This window comes from Notamacropus eugenii, chromosome 3 (assembly GCF_028372415.1).
Source record: "Notamacropus eugenii isolate mMacEug1 chromosome 3, mMacEug1.pri_v2, whole genome shotgun sequence".
Lineage (NCBI taxonomy): Eukaryota > Metazoa > Chordata > Mammalia > Diprotodontia > Macropodidae > Notamacropus > Notamacropus eugenii.
The window spans coordinates 407,464,769-407,485,577 of NC_092874.1; the positions used below are offsets into that span (position 1 = coordinate 407,464,769).

Here is a 20,809-nt window from a genome sequence, read left to right on the forward strand (position 1 = left end):
TCCACTTGTATGATCTCTTTGGAATAGAGTCCCAGAAGCGATATTGCTGGGTCAAAGGGCATTCACATTTTTGTAGCCCTTTGGGCATAGTTCCAAATTGTTTTCCAGAACGGTTGGATCAGCTCACAGTTCCAGCAACAATGAATTAGTGTTCCAGCTCTCCCACATCTTCACCAACATTTATCATCTTCCTGTTTTGTTATGTTAGCCAATCTGATAGGTGTGATGTGGTACCTCAGAGTTGTTTGGATTTGCATCTCTCTAATCAATAGTGATTTAGAGCATTTTTTCATATGATTATAGACAGCTTTAATTTTTTCCTCTGAAAATTCCCTTTAAACAGAATTCTCAACCTGTGGTCCATATTCTTTATATATATATATATATGATAAAAGTATCAAAATAACTGGTTTTCTTTGTAATTCTATGTGTTTTATTTTGCATTTAAAATGTTATTCTATGATGGGGTCCATAGGCCCCTTCAGATTGCTACCAGATTGCCAAAGTGGTTCATGAAATCAAAAAGAAAAAAAAAGGTTAAGAATTCCTACATTAAATGATGAGCTTAATGTTCATGTTATTCTGATTCCATTTGTATAAAAGTTTTGTCAGTAGAGAGAGTTGGTAAAGTGTTGGTAAAACAACAACAAAAAACAAAATTAAAACCCAGAGATCAATCTGGACCTTGTCCAGCCTTCCAGGTAGAGTCCTGGCCCTAACCTTTCACAACTAGAAGTATCTTCCCAACATTTTCAATCACTGTTTTGAAGATGGGCCATTCAACTGGACACTGACCAAATCATAGAAAACACTGTTATTTATTTTCTAAAATAAGTCTTCTAGGAACATTAGTTTTCATAAAACTTTGTAGGATTAGCCTTAATTAGAGACTGATAAGCATTCATGAATAATAATGAGATGTGACACTGCCTCCCTACTTCCTATGCAGTTTCCTCATCTATAAAATGAGATGATGAACTAGAATCAGTATCCTAGATGAAAATATTCATTACTTAACATTTTTATATTATATTATTTTGTCTGGCTCCTTTTTACTTATCACATTGTACCTTGTTTCATATTCATTTGTATACATGTATCCCCCATTAGACTATGAATGCCTTGAGGGCAAAGACCTCTTTTTTGTTTTTATCTTTGCATCCCCAAAGCCAAGTGATTGAAGAACCTTCCACAAATGACAGCTGAATTGAATTAAACAAAATAATTTGTGTAATTTTAACTTGAAGAATAAGCAGTTACAAAAACTGGTTATAACTGATCCTTTGAAGGCACACTGATGTAATGTTGGTGGAACTGTGAATTGATCCATTCATTTTGGAAAACAATTTGGAATTATCCTGAGAAAATGAATAAAATGTATATGACATTTGACCCAGAGATCCCATTTCTAGGCATATACCTCATGCAGATCAAAGACAAAAAGGGGAATCTTATACGCATTGAAATATCCCTACCCAAACTTTTATTTTTTAGTAGTAAAGAACTAGAAGTAAATCAGATACCCATCAATTAAGGAATGGCTAAATGAAAGGTGGTATATGAATAATGGAGTATAACTGTGTCTTAAAAAATAATGAATATGAAGAATTCATAGAAGTATGAGAAGACTGATATAAGTATAGTACCAAAGTCAGAGACTTAATATATAATTATTACAGCAATAGAAATGGAAAAAACAGGAAACTGAAAGATGTGATATTATAATGACCAAGCTTAGCTCCAACGAAGACATGAGAAAATATACCTTTTTCCCTTCCTTGTGGAGATGGATAGTTATAGGTGCATATTTTGCCATATTCTTTGGTTAACGTGTTGATTAGTGTTGCTTAGTCTTGCTGAAATCTCTCTCTCTCTCTCTCTCTCTCTCTCTCTCTCTCTCTCTCTCTCTCTCTCTCTCCCCTTCTTACTGTTTGCAACATGTAACTGTCTGGGAAGGGGAGGAGAAAGCAATGTATATTTGTAAATGAAGGTAGTATAAAAATAAGAGATAAAACATGAAGATGAATAAGATAAAATGGATATTTATCATTGATAAGAAACCATCTTCCCAAATTCTGTGTTTATTTTGTATGTATTTTCCATTCACTTACCTGTGAATAGGCTGTCTACTTCCCCAAGTAGAATCCAAGCTTTTTAAGTGCCAACAATTTTTGCCTTGCATCCCTTGGGCCTAGCATAGTGCCTAACATATAGTAAGTAAATGCTTATTGAATGACCCTTAATTCTTTTTGCCAACAGGTCACAGAAGAAGTCCACCGGTTATTAAAGCGGTGTAGCTATGAATTTACATGTCGAGGGAAAGTCAGTGTCAAGGGAAAAGGTGAAATGTTGACCTATTTTCTGGAAGGAAAAGCAAATGGAAGTAATTCTCAAATCAGGTCCTTAAACTTGGAACGGAAAATGTATCCATATGGGAAATCAAACATTCAGACAAAACTGGGCACCAGCTGCCCTTCTGTCTCATCTGTGGCTGGCTTTTCAGTCAAAGCTGGGATTGGAGCCCTGCAGACAGCCGGCACCCATACCAATCCAACGCTCCATTACCTTCCTTCTGTGCCAGCTGTGAAAGAAGCCTAGATGAGTGCCATTGCAAGTGAACTCAGAAAGCATGTATATTTGCCAATGAGATTTAAGGTCATAGCTTGTGGCATCAACCATGGATCCAATCTAACACAACCAAAGAAAGCCAGGAAGCTCCATAGAAGAAACCTTGGAATGGAAGCAACAAGGGCTAACAATTGTGTTAGGACGAGAATAATGCAGATTTTCTGAAAACAAGGAAATTTTCTTGGAATTTTAAAAAAGGTAAATGGTATACTTAAGAGGTGTGTGTAAATGATAATGTATGTGTGTATATATCCTAACTCTATATAAACACATATACACTCACTCTCCTATATATAGGCATAAAAATTTATGTAGATACATGTATTTATTTAAATCTTATTTGCAATGGCATAAGGGAGCTATGTCACATCTTCATATCCATTATTGTTTGGATAGAGTTGGGCCTAAAATTTTGATGAGGATATGATACGGGATCTTAGGAACATATTCTGGAATTATAGCAAGAACAGTGAAAGTTTTGCTCAGAGTTTGAATTAATAAACAAGCCTAAAAAAAGTCAGCAGTTTAATCCAAGATTGAACTAAGCCAATTCCAAAACAGCTGCATCTGCTCACTCTAACTTGCCTCTTACAACCCTGGAAGACATCCAATCAGCATCACATTTAATACAATAAGTCAAAATTAGGTTAAAAAATGCCTGATCTCAGGACCTTGATGGAATACTGACAAATACTTGAACCATCTCTAAGCATCTTTGCCCAGAGGTTGCTCCATGATCAATCACAGGGTTCAGATCAAACCAGAGGTACCATGCTTCAGGTACAGCAATAGGCCAATAATATTTAGCAACCCCTTTTCCTTCTGCATGACTGTTTGTTACTAATGGATTTCTTCCAAAAGAAGCTCTTTGCTAAGGATTAGAGATTGAGGGGCTTCATACCAATTCATCACCTTCTATAAACGTCAGTAATAATATTTGTATTACTTGCCAATGATTTTTTTTACTTCGATGACTTTTTGCTTCTTGTAAAACCCTCCAGACTCATTTTTAATGTCCAATGTTATTGTTCAAAGTAAATAAGGAGACAAATCTCATTTCTCATCTTTTCAATGTATGATTTTTAAGTTCTTATGAGTTGAACAATATGTTATTTTGTTTTGTTTTGGAGAAAAACAAACACACAGCATTTAGGAAGTTTATGTTATCAGACATCTTGTTTGTCTAGAATTCCTAATCTTTCTGAACAGACAATTTTAGGATAAGGAAATTATTTTAAGACCAGAAAGCAGTGCTCTATCCCAAAGTTACAGAATTCTATGTTAAAGTAGAAAGTGATGGCGGTTTATTTTTATGAATTTGATATATGTATCTTTTTAGACTTATAAACTTCATTAAAGGTCAGAGGGTATTCAGAGGAAGGGAAGAACTATGGGCAATAGAACCAATGAGTTAGCTAGAACCAAGAGAAAAGTAGGTTATCTAAATTCAGGAGCATCTGAAAAATATAAAGGATCTAGAGAGTTAAGCGGGGTCTAGATTTATGAAGATTAGAGAGTCTATAGGAGAAGTACTAGCAAATACGGTTGTGGTAGCACTAGTCCTAAGTTATTGCCAGAAGGAGATCAGAGAACTACAGCTGAATCCTACCACTTAATGTTTCAAAAATTCTAGCAATATTCATGGAAACTTTTCTTTCACTAAAGGGTATGCATAGTCTTCTTTAGAGTTTTGTGTTTTTAGGATAGGTACACTGAAAGGTCTAGATTTTTGAATGAATAGTATTCATATTTTGTGGGCTTTCAAGATTAGTCTTTTTTATTACAACTCTCTAGCTTGTTGGTAGAAGAGGTTCTATTGAATTCATTTGGATCTAAAGATATCTCTGAGGCTTCTGCTGACTTATGTTAGGAGCAAAGTAGCAGAAGGAATGATCTTCCTAGTGTCCAGATTGTTATGGTTAAGAATGAGAAGACAAATGATCCTAGATGCTTTTGGGGAGGAATTCAAGAATGCAAACATGAAGGCAACAAGGAAATTATGAAAAAGGATATGTAATATGCCAATATGTGATCAAAGTATATGAAGGCAAAATCAATCAGGAAAGCATGGAATCAAAAGGAATCCTAGAAAATGGGATTCCCATTAAGTGCCAAATGTCTGCCTGGTTTTTGTAAGCCTACTCAGACTTCCTGAGTTTCCAGATCAGGCTGATATAAATCAAGCACATGAGATTACCCCATTTAGTGATGTTAACAACCAATGAAGGTTCAAGATAGGATTTATGCAAGAGATGGTAGAGACCACAACGGGTACAAAATAAGGGAAGTATTTATTTTAAGATAATTTTGTGAGAGATACTAAAGGAGATTCAACACTTTGCTGGCACTCCTTGGAAACACCTGAGGTACTCCAAGGAATGTTGGTTGAGCATTTACTTTGTCTTCTTTAAAAAGTCCCTTCATCTCTACCACTGGTTCTCAAAATATGGTCTGAGGATACCTAGGAGTCTCTGATACCTTTCCAGGAGGTCCATAAGGTCATAACTGTTTTTATAGTAATACTAACATAGCAAGTATTGAAAGATATAATTTATAAAAACAAAAGCTGGGGGTGGGGGTGGGAGGTCTTCAATAATTTTTAAGAGTGTAATGGGGTTCTGAGACTAAAATGATTGAGAACCACTAACCTAAGAGATGGGTTATAGAACTTGTGCAGATCAGGCCTTGGGCAAGTAACTTGACCTCCTTGACCCTCTTTTTCTTCAACTTTAAAATGATGAGGTTGAAGTAAAAGACCTCTGAATTCCCTTATAGTTCAAGATCTGTGTGCCAATGATTTTATAACCTTCCAAAAGCAGAGAGCACATTAAGGGTCCCTGATGGAAAAGAAATACAGGGAGAAATTGTAAATTTCAAGTGTGATCTGACCATAATATCCAGGAAACACTAGATTGGTGATATGAAAGATGAAAAGTGGGTCAGAGCAATAAATATGTTAACCATTACCATCAATGTGATCAAGGGTTGCAGAAATCAAAATAAATCACACAGAATATCCATAGCAGTGGCCCTTAAAGATGATCTGGTTCACCTCCCTCATTTCACAAAAGAATGAGGCAGAGAGAGATGGGTGACTCGCCTGAGGTCACACAGTCAGTAAGTAATAAAATTAAGATTTGAATCCCAATTCTCCTTCAAACTCTTCTGTGATACTTTGATTTGGTAAAAATGCTAATCCATTTGAACAGATAGTAGTTAATGTCAAGTCCCTAAGAAAGATCTTGTGTTCACTACAGTAATCCCATTTTGGAGCCATAGTAATAAAGCTGTACAACTTGAAGTTACAGTGTTAAAAGAACACATACCTTCTAGATGGAATTGTAACTTCAGATGGAGCTAAAACTCCCACACAGAGTTCTCTCAGCCTCTGAGAAATATTTGGGTCCTATAGCACAACTTAGCATGTTTGTCTGTAAAGATGGGCATCCTAGGTGGCAACTAGAAAATTGTCAGGTATCGGGAAGCATGTGTGGTAGCATATCATCTACAGGGTTACTTTCCTTCCCCAGCTACCACCATTACTATCACCACCCCTACTGTCAAAACATTGCCCTTATGATTCTTGAGCAACCAGGTAATCAATACACCAATGGGAAGTTCTATAAAGAAATGTGATCAAGAATGCATGGGACAGGAAAGAAGAGGGAAGGGAACATTTCTTACCATGGCTTTTCTTATTGATGGCCCATGATAATTTAGACCATATACTGTATAACTTAGAATGGTGTCTCTATTCCTGAAAACAAACTTCTTCTGGGATACTTGTTCCAGAGAGTTCTGTTGTTTGGTGGCCAACTAGTAGATAAGGCATGTTCATGGGTAAAACAAATCAATTCAGGTTCATTTCTCTTTAAGATGGTTTTACCTTGAGAACTCCATTTGGTCATTCTGCCTTTGAAAGTTGGGGAGAGGAAATTGTAATGTGGAGTCAGGGTGAAAATAGGAGTAGTGCTTAATAAATTGTAAATTCCTTGAGGGCATGAATTCTGTCATATTCATCTTTTTATTCCCTACAGTGCCTAGCACAGTGCCTTGCAAATTGTAGGTGCTCAGTGAATGGCTGTTGAATAAATGAATTCATCATAGAGTTTAGCAAAGAAAGTTTAGTTCATTAGAGTTTATTAAAAATGAGGGTCTTCAATAGAATCACAGTATGTTCCACAATTCAGAAAAAACAAAACAAAACTCGGAAAATACTAGTAGAACTTGACAAACCTAAGTAATTGGTGCATTCTCTCTGTGGAAGTATTTGGTCCTTACTCTGATACCCTACAGGGTCCCAGCTTTAGATGCTCAGGAGAGATTATGTGAACAAAAAAATGAAATGATTTCTTGAGGGAAGAAGTATCGCTTAACCAACTGGACTTCATTTTCCTCCCTAAATGTGTGGGTAGAAGAGTTCATCTGAACCAGAAAAAGTCTTTAAGGATGAATGGATCCAGTCAAGGATTCAAACTTAAATATAAGTGCCAGAAGAATTTGTTCATGTGGGAAATTACATGGGTAGATAGAGAAAAGAAGTGTTAATGAAGTCAGATTATTTGGGATCCTATTAAAACAGACATACAAAAATGACCAGTTTCAAAGCCAAGAAGTTTGTCCAAGGGAATAGGTAACGATAGTGGCATATTTGTACCAAAGGATGCTCTGGTTAAGTGTGTGTAAGTGATTTCCAGTAAAATCTAGGAAACTGACCCATGATACTTCAATTGAAGGATTCTTCAACATCAGAGCATGAGTTGTAGTAGGAAAAGTCTGATCAAAAGAAGCCAGAATTGGAGTCCACCTAAGCAAGAGGGGTTCAGCAGAGACCACAAAGGTGTATTTGGAACCAAATATGTTTTTTTGGGGGGCTTTAAGAATTGTTTGCTCAAGTTAATTCAGATGAAGAGTAGAGTTGATATCTGATATTTCATTTTTTATGGTGGATCCCTCTTTAGAGAACAATAGTCCCTTATATTATGTTTTCCCATTTTATTCTTAATTTTATTTCAGTAAGTTAATTCTTTTCACCCACATGTTCTTGGAATTTTTTTTTTACATTCTTTCTGCCTATAACTCATATGAACTGTATTTGTGAAGAGGATATAATTATAATGAACAATCTGACATGGTCCACAAATGCATGAATTCATATCAACAATAGGGAAATGTACCATCTGTTGTAATACCTCTATTAACAATGAGAATATATTCCCATAGCATATTTTAGTGGTAGAAACTTTGTAATAAAAGGTAGAAAAAAAGGCTAAAGCATGGAGATAGGAAATAATGAATTCCTTCTCTCCTATGCCCCATTGGGGAATTCCTACCCTACTCTTTTGGGGTTGTTCAGGGTTTCTGCCATATCTCTTAAGATGGTCCCCAACCCCATATTGTGGAGGGCACAGGTGAACAAGGCAGCAACTTCTCTAGGCAGTCAGGGCTGGGTAGTACAGTCCTTCTGTAAGTGGGGCTTGGATCCTGGGCTACCCACCAGAGTCAGCAATGTTGCCTTTTTCACCTCAGCCACCTGACACCAGCAACCTAGCACTAGGGCTCAAATTTCTTCCACCTCTTTGTAGCACCTAATTGTATCTTCCTCTCCACCCCACCCACTGTACGTGAGATTTATGACAGCTCTTTGTAATTCAAACTCTGACTTAATGGACTGGTTCTTCTTGCTATAACCCTGTCAAAGGGAGTATTCTTTTCCTTATAGTCATGACATTCAGATCATTCAGAGGACAGGAGTAACCCCTCTAAGTTGATCTGTATTCCTGAAACCTAGAAAACATTCCAGTTTGAGGAAGCCCTCCCATCCTCCCCAAATAGGTGCCAATTCTGATGATGTTTTTTGTAGGATTGTTTATTGCAAGCACAATGTTTCACTCTCATTTGCATGATTTCTCTTTAAATGATAGTGATGATGAATATCTTTATACCAGAAGATGAGAAGAACTCTTCAGTCTTTTATTTGTTCTTCTATCCTTCCTGTCCCAAATCCTCCTTCCTTATATTTGGGACTATTCGCAAACCATTAATCTCTCTCAGCACTTTTTCCCACCAAGTTTTTATAATCTCAAAACTACAAAATAATATTCAATGAAGTTCTTGAATAAATAGTTCCAAGAGTTTTATATACTAAATCAAATATGAACAGAATACTTCAAATAGATGAACTGTATATATTTTCTCTGCAAATGTCTCTCCTGAGCATTAGAATAGCAGCTATTGTTTGGCTGAATACATTCACATCCCCTTACAATTTTCTTGGTTTGTTTTACATTTAGCTCTTCCTAAAATCTCAGAGAGCCTGTTATATGGTCATATTTGATGTTTTGCGTGTGTGTGTGTGTTAATATTTTGCCAATACAGAGACTATGGTTGTGTCTTTAAAAACAACTAATTCAATCATTCTGAGAACATGTAGCCTATTAATTCCAGAAAGAATAGAGTGAAAGGGAGGAAGGGAGGGGTGGGGAGGGAGAGAGGAAGACTGGGGGGGAAGAAGGAACAAAGGAGTCACTCATTTATAGAATTAATTGGTGGTTTGATTGAATTTGTTGGTCAGAGAGGCTGTGTTGCATAATGGTTAGAGAGATGGCTTCAGAATCAGTAAGACATGGGTTCAAATCCTGCCTCTGGCACCTACTGGTTATGTGACCCTGGGCAAGTCACTTTATTTCTCAGCACCCCAGGTAGCTCTCTAAGACTGTAATATATGGACCAGGTACCAATCTGCATTGGTAAAGCATCTCCTTGCTGGGAATTCCATATGCCAATGAAATCACAGATCTGTTCTCTCTCTTCCCTGCTCCCATCATTCCCAATTGGTCAATTCAGGTGTATGGTTGGATGAATGCGTGTGTGTATTGATGTGTGTGTGTGTGTGCATGTGCATATGTGCATGTGTGTGTGCATTTGTGGCCACAGGTGAAGAAATGAAGAGGTCATGTAAAAATATGTTGACTCCATTTTTGCTAATGTTTGTAGAGTTCTTTAGGTACATTTTTGGAAGCAAAAAGAGCTCTTCCAGTACATGACTGTTCTAGGGCACTAAAACAGTAGCCTAGTGACCCTAAAGAGTGAATTTAGCCTTAACAGTTAATGGGGGCAATGATGTCTAATGGCATCCTAGAAAAGAGCTCAAGTTGTTGTGGAATCTGACTCAATAGGCCATTCAGCCTAGAATGTATGCAGACACAAAAGCCTCTTGACATCACACTAGTAGGTGCCACAGACCAGAAGCTCAAAGCTGTTGAGCATAAACAACAGGATTTCCATTCCTGGAAAAGGGGAATGTGTATCAGTGAGTGATTCGCACGAGTATGTTCACTTTAACAAACTATTTCCTTTATCATCAGCAATTCCAAGCTCTGTATGGGCCCTGTTGTAACAGGAGCACTATTTAGCCATAATGTTCTTTGGAGTTTTGTATTGCAGTGATAAGCAACATTTTTTAATTTGTGATAAACTTGTATGATATTGCCTTATTTATTTTTAATCTTGTACAGTGTTAATGTACAAATGCTGGCCTTTAATGTATTATTCACTTTAAAGAGTTTATTATGAGAAAAAAATTGTAAATAGTTTATCCGTGATAGGTAATTGCATGTCCACTTGTACCAAAAACACACACATAATAATGACATCACACATACATACACACACACATACACATACACACAGACACACACACACACACACACACACACTCACACATACCAGGCACACTTTTAACGGATGTTGATGGCTTTTCATAATAGAGGTTTTTACACCTGCATGATGATGACTAGCTCTTTGGAAATGGCCGTTCTTTGTGCTCCTCTTTGCATGCCACTCATACCTGATGTAAGTGACAAAGCAAAACAAAATCCAGGATGTCTCTAAAGTGCTTGAACATATCATTTTTGACACTGAGTGTCCCCAGTCTGTGCATGTGCATTCAACTGAGCAAATTTTGAATGAAAATGCTAGCCCAGGGAAAAAAGCTCCCCTGCTGCCAATAATTTCATTGTTACATCCATATTATTCATAGTGTAAAAGCCATCTATTCAAACTTCACGCCTTCCATCATTAGAAGCAATAAATTTAACTCTATACACTGTAACATAAAATGAATGGGAATACTAATCATGTAAACATTGCAAACATTCATTGGATGCTTGAGGACTCCTTCATTTGACACTGGACAAGTATCAAAGAAAGAAGTAGGGATGTTACCCAGGTACTGCTGGTTCAAGGAAGTGGTATAAATTATTGTATCTGAAACAAAAATATGGTAGAAACATTCTGACTCATTGCATGTGTATATACACGGATGCATACTGACATACAGATACACACACACACAAAAAAAATCACACTCATCAGTTTCTATGCAGAGACAAATTCAGACCTTCTGAGCACAGTTCATATTAAACCAACTGGCATGGATTTTGGAAGCCAGAATTTGGCTCAAAGTTTTCATTAGTTGTTCCTATTTAAATTTCCATTGAGAAGCTTGTGTTTATAAGCTTCCAAAGTCTCCCAAATTAACTTTCAAACTTGCTTCCAGTAAAGAACCACATGAAAACATTTTGGCATTATTTCTTTCCCCCCAGAGCTGCAGTCTAGTCTCTCTACCACTCCTCATGAGCCTCTGATTTTATACTGTTAATGAAAAAAAAAAAGAAAGAAAATAGTTTTGTTGCCTGCTTTAGCAAGGTAGAATATAAGTCCAACTATAATATAGAAGGGAGGTTGGAATTTAAAAGTATTCTCTAGTGCAAATACCTAAGTTAAGAGAGATATCTTTCTTATCAAAATAGTTTTGAGTTCATCATGAAAAATATTGATTATATGACACTGTATCATTGTTCTGTGATTTAAAGTATGCCTAATGAAACAGTTACTCTAGGGTCTCTCTATGGTTCAGTCTCTGCCAAAAGCTCCAGCATATTCAGCAAAAAGTTTCAATTATCCAAGTTTAATCTACTTTCATGAGACAATGTATTAAAGAGAGTGGCTGGGTAAATATAATACCCTGTTTGTCTTTGCTGCCACTTGGGTATCTTTGTTCATCAAATATTAGAGTTGACAAAGATCTTAAAGACAATGACCCAACTCCCTCATTTTACACATGAAGAAAGAGTCCCTAAGATACAAAATGATTTGCCTACTTGTGAACTTAACCCTTGTCCCTAAATTTAAGATGGGTGCTTAGGGAAGCTCCTAATTCTGTTCTCAGCACTGGCATATGTATATAACAGTGATCTACAATCTAAATGGCATGTATCTTTCTAAGCTCTTAAGTAACAAGATAAGGTGGGAGCGGAGAACCATTTTGGATTGGACCATGCTTAAATTAAGAATATTATTAACTGTTGTCATTGTTGATAAGTTAGAAATTTTCATCTTAGGAAGCAAAAATAATTGCATCATGAAAATAAATGAAATATATACTATGCTTTAGGACTGTACTTAAAAAATTCTTCACTAAGCTAATCATAAAGATTGAGCCTTCAAAAAAAAATGAGTATTGCCCTTCAAAGTAGGAATCCACAGTCAGTGGAAAGAAGTGATTGTCAATCAGAGAATTTGGGTTGAAACCCTAACTCTGTGGTTGACCTGACCTATGGGATCTTGGGCTTTGCCTCAACAGGCCTAAATTTTCTCATCAGTAAAATAAGGGGAACTGTTCTAGGTAGTCTCTAAGGCTCCTTCCAGATCTAAAGTTTTGGAATTCTGACAGAGTTGACTTCACAATCTGTGGTCAAAAAATACATAGGAAAATCAATATCATCAATTGTATCTCCCTTTTTAAACCCCAAACCACTTCCTGAAAAAAAAAATGGTACTTTCCAGTTTAATTAACCAGAATCATCTTTGATTAACTTTTGGTTGCTTTGTGTACCAAAAATGTTCCCTCAAAGGATGAAAATTTGCTGCTTTTGAGGGTGTGTTTGGGTTTTTCCAAAAGATGTAATGTATACTTTGAAATCAATACATTCCAAAAATATTTAGACCAGTAGTTGAGTTTAGTTATATTATGATTATCACATCTCAAAAGGACCACTTTGAAGGTACAACTTATTTGTACTTATAAGATCTAATGAAGTGTTAAAAAAATCCAGGGTCAATGTCCATTTTAAAAATATGTATTTCAAAATTGATTAATATAATATGACATGCTAAAATGAAGTATTATAATGGGGTAGTCAATTCAGGGCATGATTTTTTTAAATAAGGCATCTCTTCCCTTTGGGGGGGCGGGGTATCTGGTTACCTGCTTTGGATTTATTTATTGATGTAATTACTTTTGTGGCTGTAGGTGCAGTCAAATGTTGTTATGCTATTTGGCCCTATAGCTCAGTGAATGGCACTAACAGACTTTGGAGGGACAGTGTCATTTCTGCCTATGTCCCACAAGAGTTTTTATATCTTGTATAAGTTTTTATCTTAGAACTACCTTTGGAATTGGGCTATAATTAGGGTAGTCCAAAGAAAATACCAGTTCAAGAGTGAGCTAGTATATTCTAAGAAGGTTAAGAGATAGTAGAATCTCAGGAATGTATGCAGATTCAGACCAGATGTTGGAAGTTCTCCAGAGTGTATTGAAATAAATCCTGCAAACTTCCCTGACACTTTTAGAGGAACCTTAGAGCTGTCATAGAGTCTAGAAGTCAGGCCCTGACAGCTGTTTGGTACGTGTCAGAGTGGTCACAACCATTTGTATCACCCTACCAACACAAGGCTATCCACTGACTGTTTTATTCTTTCCTACTTCCCACTATGATTTATTCTGTTCTCCTACTTCAGTTTTACGTTTCCAGCAGTGCACTTGCACTGGAGCCCTGTTAGTAGCATGAGTTTTAAGAGGAGAGTAGTGATGATGGAACGGATGAGTAAAATCCAAAGCACAAATGAAGGTTAGATTTCTAGTCTCCAAAGATAAGTAAAACTGCCTAGGACAGAAAGGGGCTGCCTAAAGAGGGAAAGAAAAGAAAGAAAGTAATGAGAAAAGTATGAGAAATTATGCAAAAGCAATCCTAAACACTCCATACAAATTAAAGGTAAAAGGTAAAAAACGTTGAATCACGATTATCATTTTTGCTTCTCTTTTAACATAATTTCCATACCTAACTGACTCTTTGTATGTAGCACCATGGCATTCAATTCTTTTAAAATCCCAAATCTATGGTAAAAATCCCAATGCTAATGATAAAGAAGGCTGGATTGACTGGCCAGAAGATATTTCTACAGCAATAGGTTGTGCCTCATTTTGTTTCCCTCATCCCACTGGGCACTAATAAAGACTATTCCCAAACACAATCTGTCTTACTGAAGTGTGTAGGAAGTGGATTTTATCCAAAATGTGTTCATCTGAAACCTCTGGGGGAAAAAAGAAACAAGCAAATAATGTAAATGATTTTAAAATCATAAAGGGACCCCTCCCTTTATCTGTCTTTAGAGCAGCACTGTCATGTTTTACATCTGTCTCATATCAACGGATATACTGTGATCAAAACAGCAGGTCCTAATCATCAAGCTTTGGCTATTTAATTGGTGTTGAACTTTTTAAGTGCTTCAAATGGAACAACCTATGCCTTTCAAAACTTCTTGTGTTCCATGTTGTGCTTCTACATTGTATAGTGGTTGTATATATGTTGTTTTTCTTAGGGAAAGATTCACAGTAAAGGTGCTTTCAACATTGTTTCTTGAATTCCACTAATTTACACATCTCTTTGATATACACAGTTACATTACCCAGCATTTAAATTGAACTTTCTCGATGTTGACTAATGCTGGTTACTGGTCTTCTGTGCTCTGAATCTATGATCAATCTGATGACTATATCATGGAAGGCATTTGTCTGAGGTTGAAGATGATGGACAATGATACCTATTTGAAAACTGGAATAGGATTGGTAAAGTAACAGAATTAGAAGGCACAATGGTTTTTGTCTCCAAAATGGTAAATGAAAGGAATTATCTAGGCAATTTCAATTGCCTGATCTGTGCTTAAGGATACACAAGGTTTAGGGACATAATTACCCATGTTAACTGTAATTAATTAAATGAATCATAACATTACTCCCCTCCTTACTTTGATTTGATGGTATAAACATAGCTGACAAGTTCATAGGGGAAAAGGTAATGGTCATATCTACTACACCTGTCTCCCAAACTGACCTATGACAGAGCAATCAATCTTAACGTTTAGGCCTTCTTCAGTATCAATGCTGATCACCCAGACAGACTTGATCACACATCAACTTGTAGGGGAAAATAAATAGGTTATCTGTGGTTCATTAATTTATTGCCTTCCATCTCCAGATCACAGCTGAACTGGACCTGAGCCACTAGTATAGAAACAACTGTGATAAGGTGATTTAAAAACACTGTTGCTGAGAGAAGAGGCTATGGACCTTAAAGAATGTAAAGGGCTGCAAAAGTACTTTAATAGACAATGCTAGACAACTAAAGGCAGGGAATTCAAATGAAACTAAGACCATTTTATAACAAAACCAGGTGTCATCATTGATGCTAAAAAAGAACATGACCCAAAATAAAACATGTTTTCAATATAATTATTTTTTATTTGTGAGTTCCACAAATATTACAAGTTTTTTCAATTAAATGCTTTCCTTCTTAAGTGATTTTTAAATGCACCTGTCCTATGTAAAAGTAATTGTATAGACCATAGGCAGAATGTCAAATCAAAGTAAAAGAAAAAAAATCCATTCATTCCTAGCATATTTTATCTATGTATATGATAGAACTATTTGCATATTTCAAGACATATACAAACGATTTTTCACTTTTTCATTTCATAAACATAGCTAAACTTTTTTCAACAAATTGACTTCTAATATGAAATATTCCTGTTAAAAGGTATTTCTCGCATTATAGTTTCAAAATGCAATTCAGTTCAATTAAGCAAGCATGTACCTTCTATATACCAGGCACTGTGCATCTGGAGGGGAAACAATGACCTAACAAGACAAAAAACCCTCTGCCTTCAAGGAGTTATGTTCTCCTACTCAAATTGCCTTCTTATTTAAGAGGCTGTACTATGAGACCAAAGTGATAAGCAGTTTCTCTCAAATTATGTTGGGTTGTCGTTTTTGCTGAGGATGAATGTGATTTATATTTTAACACATGAAAAATGATCACCTTCATTTATACAATTTGTACCAATCTAATTTACTCCACCCAGTGCCTTTCAACTAGTTAGTAAGCTGGAGACATTCTTCTAAATGAAATGTTTCCCATGTGTGCCATATAAGGTCAGCAAAATAACAAAAAATTTTTGTTACTATGATTAAAATTGATTTGAGAGGAGATTTATTTTTGAATAAGATTGTATCCATAGAACCAGTCAAGATGCTAAAGTGATCCTTAAACTAACTTGATATGTTTCTGTTTCTTTTTGATTTGAAAAAAATAAGTCCATTTAATAAAAGTATTAGTTGATCAGTTGATAAGTGGCATGTAAGCACAACCAGCTGCTCTACTGCAGTTTTCACTTTTTGATTTGGCATCCTCCAAAGTCTCCTAACAAAGGCAGTTAAAAAAAAAAAGTTTGTTCTAAAGGATATAAATCCAAAACCACCATGCATTTTAATGATTAGTTGTTTTATTGCTAATTGGCATGATTTTCCCTTGTTCTACTTTTTTTCCCCCAATGTTAATTAGGAAAGGCTTGATTTTGTTCTGTATATATTTATAGCATTAATACAATTCCCAACATTTCTTAAGCCAGCATAGTAGAATGGACAGAGGACCTGCCTTGAATTCAGTAGGATATGAGTTCCAACAGTGGCCCTGAAACCTAGTAGCTCTATGACTCCAGACTAGTCACATAACTTCCTAGTAGCCCTAGGCAACCCTCTAAGAATGTAACCTACTAGAGAATTGCCCATAAAAATGAGTGCAGGGAGTTTACATATCATGAGTTGGGAGTTATCGCCACTGAGATAATCATAATCCAAATCACAAGTCAAACCAAAAAGAAATCTAAACACTTGTTATATATGCCGGAGAACAGAATGAATACACAAATACATGTATACATGTGTTTACATACGTGCACAAGGCAAAATGAAAGAGTTCCTCATGAGTCTCAGCAATTTGGATACATAGCCCACTATCATAAGGAAAATGAAACAACCTCCATCTCCCTTTTATTATCATAACTGTCTAAATTATTCCTCAGAAGTCATTTAGATCACATTCCCTCTCCTATTTTGTAAATGAAGAAACTGAGGACCAAAGAGTGACTTGTTTGAGGTTATACAAGAAGTAAGCATCAGCAATGGCATTTGAACCCATGTCTTCTGATTTCAGAACCAGTAAGGGCTCTTTCCATTATATATCACAAATATATCCATTTGTCTCTAATACCTAATATTTTGAAAGAAGGCAGAGATAAAATATTTTATCTTATTTGTCTCTCCAAAAAAAAATTCACAAATTTTTCCTAAGTTACTCAATAACTGCTAACTTAAAATTTTGGATTGGATATACTTCCCACTCATACTTACATGGCCAAAGTGAAATAGAAATTTTCTATTTGAAATATACAATTTTCAGAGGCATTCTTCTACAACAATGAATCTTGCTTGGTAATTGAGAAGTTAAGAATGGAAGTAATACAAATGGACTCTCTAGAAAATCACTGTTCCTTTGGACGAGCACTAAGCACAAAACTGACTATTATTATGAATCTATACACCAATGTCCGCAAAATACATCGCACCTGAAGATTGACCTTAAAGCACTGAGCTTTTCCAGAGGCTACTCTGTTGGCACTCTTAGACAGGGGCCATGTCATGGACCAAGTCTCATCCCCCTTGAACATCTCTGCTTTGCCAAACATATCATTCATGTTTTGGTAGGACAGACCAGAGGGCATCATTGTTCACATTTGTCTCAAAGTACAACATAACATTTCCTCTACCTCCTTGTCTTTACAGGAGTATGACAAATCCTCTGGATGTAATATATGTGTATATATACATATGATATATGTATATATGTACATACACATATAATGTTCTGTGAATGCTCATTATGTATGATTTGATTAGATGCTATTAAAGTAGGAATTTTTATTTGTGTATCTTCTAAGGAACAATAAAATAAAGTAATGTTTCTCTTAGAAATGACACTTTCCTTTTCTCCTAAGCATAAAATAATCTAAAATAAATGATTGGCCTACTCTATTTAAATTCCATATGTGGCAAAGCCATATTTTTTTTTCCAGTAACATGGAAGCTGAAAACCATCCAGTGGATGTGCCTATGGCAGGCCTGAGAGGGAAATTCTACACTCATTTCAATTTACAGAGGCATTTCAAGTATAGATTTATAGCACCTTAACATCTAATCCATGAATTAAAGCATCAGGGCTTTGTTTTAAAGTAATTTTTGTCCTAAAACGTTTAGTAATATATTTATAATATATTCTGATTGCTTTCTTTTTGTGCTATTTCTTTTTTTATTTCCATATTCCCTTTTCTTACTTTAGACTAAAATACATGGACAGAGCAGCTTTGCCAAGATGTTTTCAGTACTGAGGAGGTAGAAAACTAGCAAAGAGAAAGGAAGGTAGATATAAAATAATACGTCTGTATCCTACAATGTAAACTGACAGGGGAGTTCATCATTTAGTGCATTTTTTTTAGTAAATATTGAATTCCTCTGTGAAATAATTTAACTCCAATCATTAGTCCCCAATTCCAAATTGGTGATATTCCAAATCAGTAATTTAGAACTTGGAACATCTATTTACACAGAAATGATTATGTAAATATTGGTTAGGTCTCAAGGATAGCCCAAAGTCTATTTATTGAACATATCTGGCTATTAATCTGCTACAATATAGGATAAATGAGCTTTCAGAGATCAATCTGGGATCCTAAACATTCTCTATGACCACATACCTATAAAAAAGTCATTCCACAGCACTGGTTAAAAGGAACTATAAATAGCAACATCACAAAAATTCTTCCAACCCTCCCCCCAACTCCACACTCCCTTCCCCGTTAGCCCCCGAGACACCTGGCTCTTCAACGATAGGTAAGAAAGTAGCATGATGGCTCAGAAAACACTTCATCTCTGGTAGAATGCACACCTGGCATAGTCTGGACTGGACATTCTTATATGGGGGCTGTTCATTTATTAGGGTGTACCTGCCTACCCTGAATGTCAATAAGAGCACAAAGCACTTGGCTTTCCTAGAGGGTCATACAACTTTGCCTTTAGCAATGTTAAAATCGAAATTCTTGTGCATGCTTTGATGCTGACATGCTGAAAGTTTTGGAGCAATTTCACACTTTGGCATTAAATTATAGGGAAATTATCAATTCATTTGGAATATAGTTTGTTTCATTTTAAGGATATGTAGCATGTGCAAAATAACTAAGCTATTAATTTCCTTTCATCCTATGAAGGTTAATTGTTTTAATCAGGACAATGATGCTATTCTGTACAATTTAGGATCAAGATATCATCATTACAACATATCATATGCCCAAATGAACTGAATTTTAATAGGTGTTTTTTGGGGTTAATCAATACTTTACATTTTTTCTAATTGTTGATTTCATTCTTTAATAGCAATCACAAACACAACAATTAAAGCAATCTATGTGATATATCCACACATCCCCCTGTAGAGATTAATTTCATTCTCATTGAAAGTCAATCCATTTTCATCTCTTTTTTTCCACCTCTGCAGAAGAGGTATGGAAGTTTTCCGGACTCTTTACATATTCAGCTACAATATGAATTAATATTCATAGCTTTAAAGAAGAGAGTAGTGGGCAAAATGTCATTTTTTTCCAACTACTATAACCCACTGCTGTTGCTTATATACAAGAAAATACTAGAGATCTATTCAGTAATACAATAATTTGTTATCACTGGGTAACTTCTAATGATAGATTTGCATAAATAATACGGGTCTATTTTTATGTAAATAGAACACTGTAGAGTATCTTCCAGTCTTTTTTCAGGATTGTTAAATTGAGAAGAGCATATTTGTCCTATTTTTATGTTAAAAAGTGAATGGACTGAAATGTTAAATGTGAATGTACATTTCTTATTGCAACTTTTATACTGAGTGTTTGCACTATTATAATTTCTGGACTCTAATTTAACAAAAATAAAGGAAAATCTGCTTGAGTAAAAACAGTTATTTTCTTTGGGGAAATAACAATTCTCATGGATTCCTCAGAATTTCTGAGCTGGTACAGGCCTTAGACACCATTTAGAGCAAAATTTCTTAACATTTCTTTTTGTCATTGATCCCTTTGGCAGTCTGCTAAAGACTATGCACTCCTTTTCAGAATGATGATTTTTAAATGCATAAAATAAAATACAAAGGATTACAAAGGAAGCCAATTATACTGAAATAATGGTTATCAAAATATTTTCTGCAATAAACAAGGTTATAGACACCAAGTTAATAGCCCCTTGTCTAGATTAATCTTTGCCTAAGTAAGATTTCCTTCCCTAATATCCTCAACAATTGATCATCCAGATTTGCTTAAATTTCTCCAGTGATGGAGCACTACATTCCATTTCTTACTGTTCTTTCATTTTCTGGACCCACTAATAAATACTTATTGAATTTCTTTTAAAAGAATTTTCTTGTTGTCCCTGTCTTTTACCATTCTCAGTAGATTGTATAAATAATGACAGAGCTTAGTGGAAAGAGGAATGGAGAGTCAGGTGTGGGTTTAAGTCACAAGTCTCCATCAACTTACTAAGTGATTTTAAACAATTCTGAAAAAGTAGAAATAAAAAGATGACAATATATAATATGTATTAATATTTGTTTGTTAGGATCAAATGAGATAATATTTTGTAATGATAAACTGCTATATAAAAGTAAGGCCCACAGTTTCTTTCCCTGATCAAATAATATCAAAGCTTCTCCCCATTTGTCCATAAAATAAAGTACACATGACTCATCCTAACATTCTCAGCAATACGGATCACACCTTATTTCAGATTATTTTACTTCACTAAATCTAAACTGTGTATATAGCTCATATCAATAGTTCATCCATTCTTGCTCTCTTTGTTCACCTAGATTCTTTCAAGATTCAGCTCAGATCTCTTGTTTATACATCCAGCTACTAATGCCTTCTCTGCTCAGATTACCTTCCACCTACTGCTATACATCTT

At 35.5% G+C, this 20,809-nt stretch overlaps 1 protein-coding gene across 1 annotated transcript in view; it reads left to right on the forward strand.

Moving 5' to 3' along the window:
- The window catches only part of ADCY1 (adenylate cyclase 1), a 362,236-nt gene extending 342,428 nt beyond the window's left edge, over positions 1-19,808 (forward strand). The window contains exon 20 of the mRNA XM_072598102.1: positions 2,260-19,808. Coding sequence (XP_072454203.1) covers positions 2,260-2,598 — 339 coding nt within the window. The 3' untranslated portion in view covers positions 2,599-19,808. The remainder of the gene's footprint in view (positions 1-2,259) is intronic.
- Positions 19,809-20,809: the final 1,001 nt, after the last annotated feature.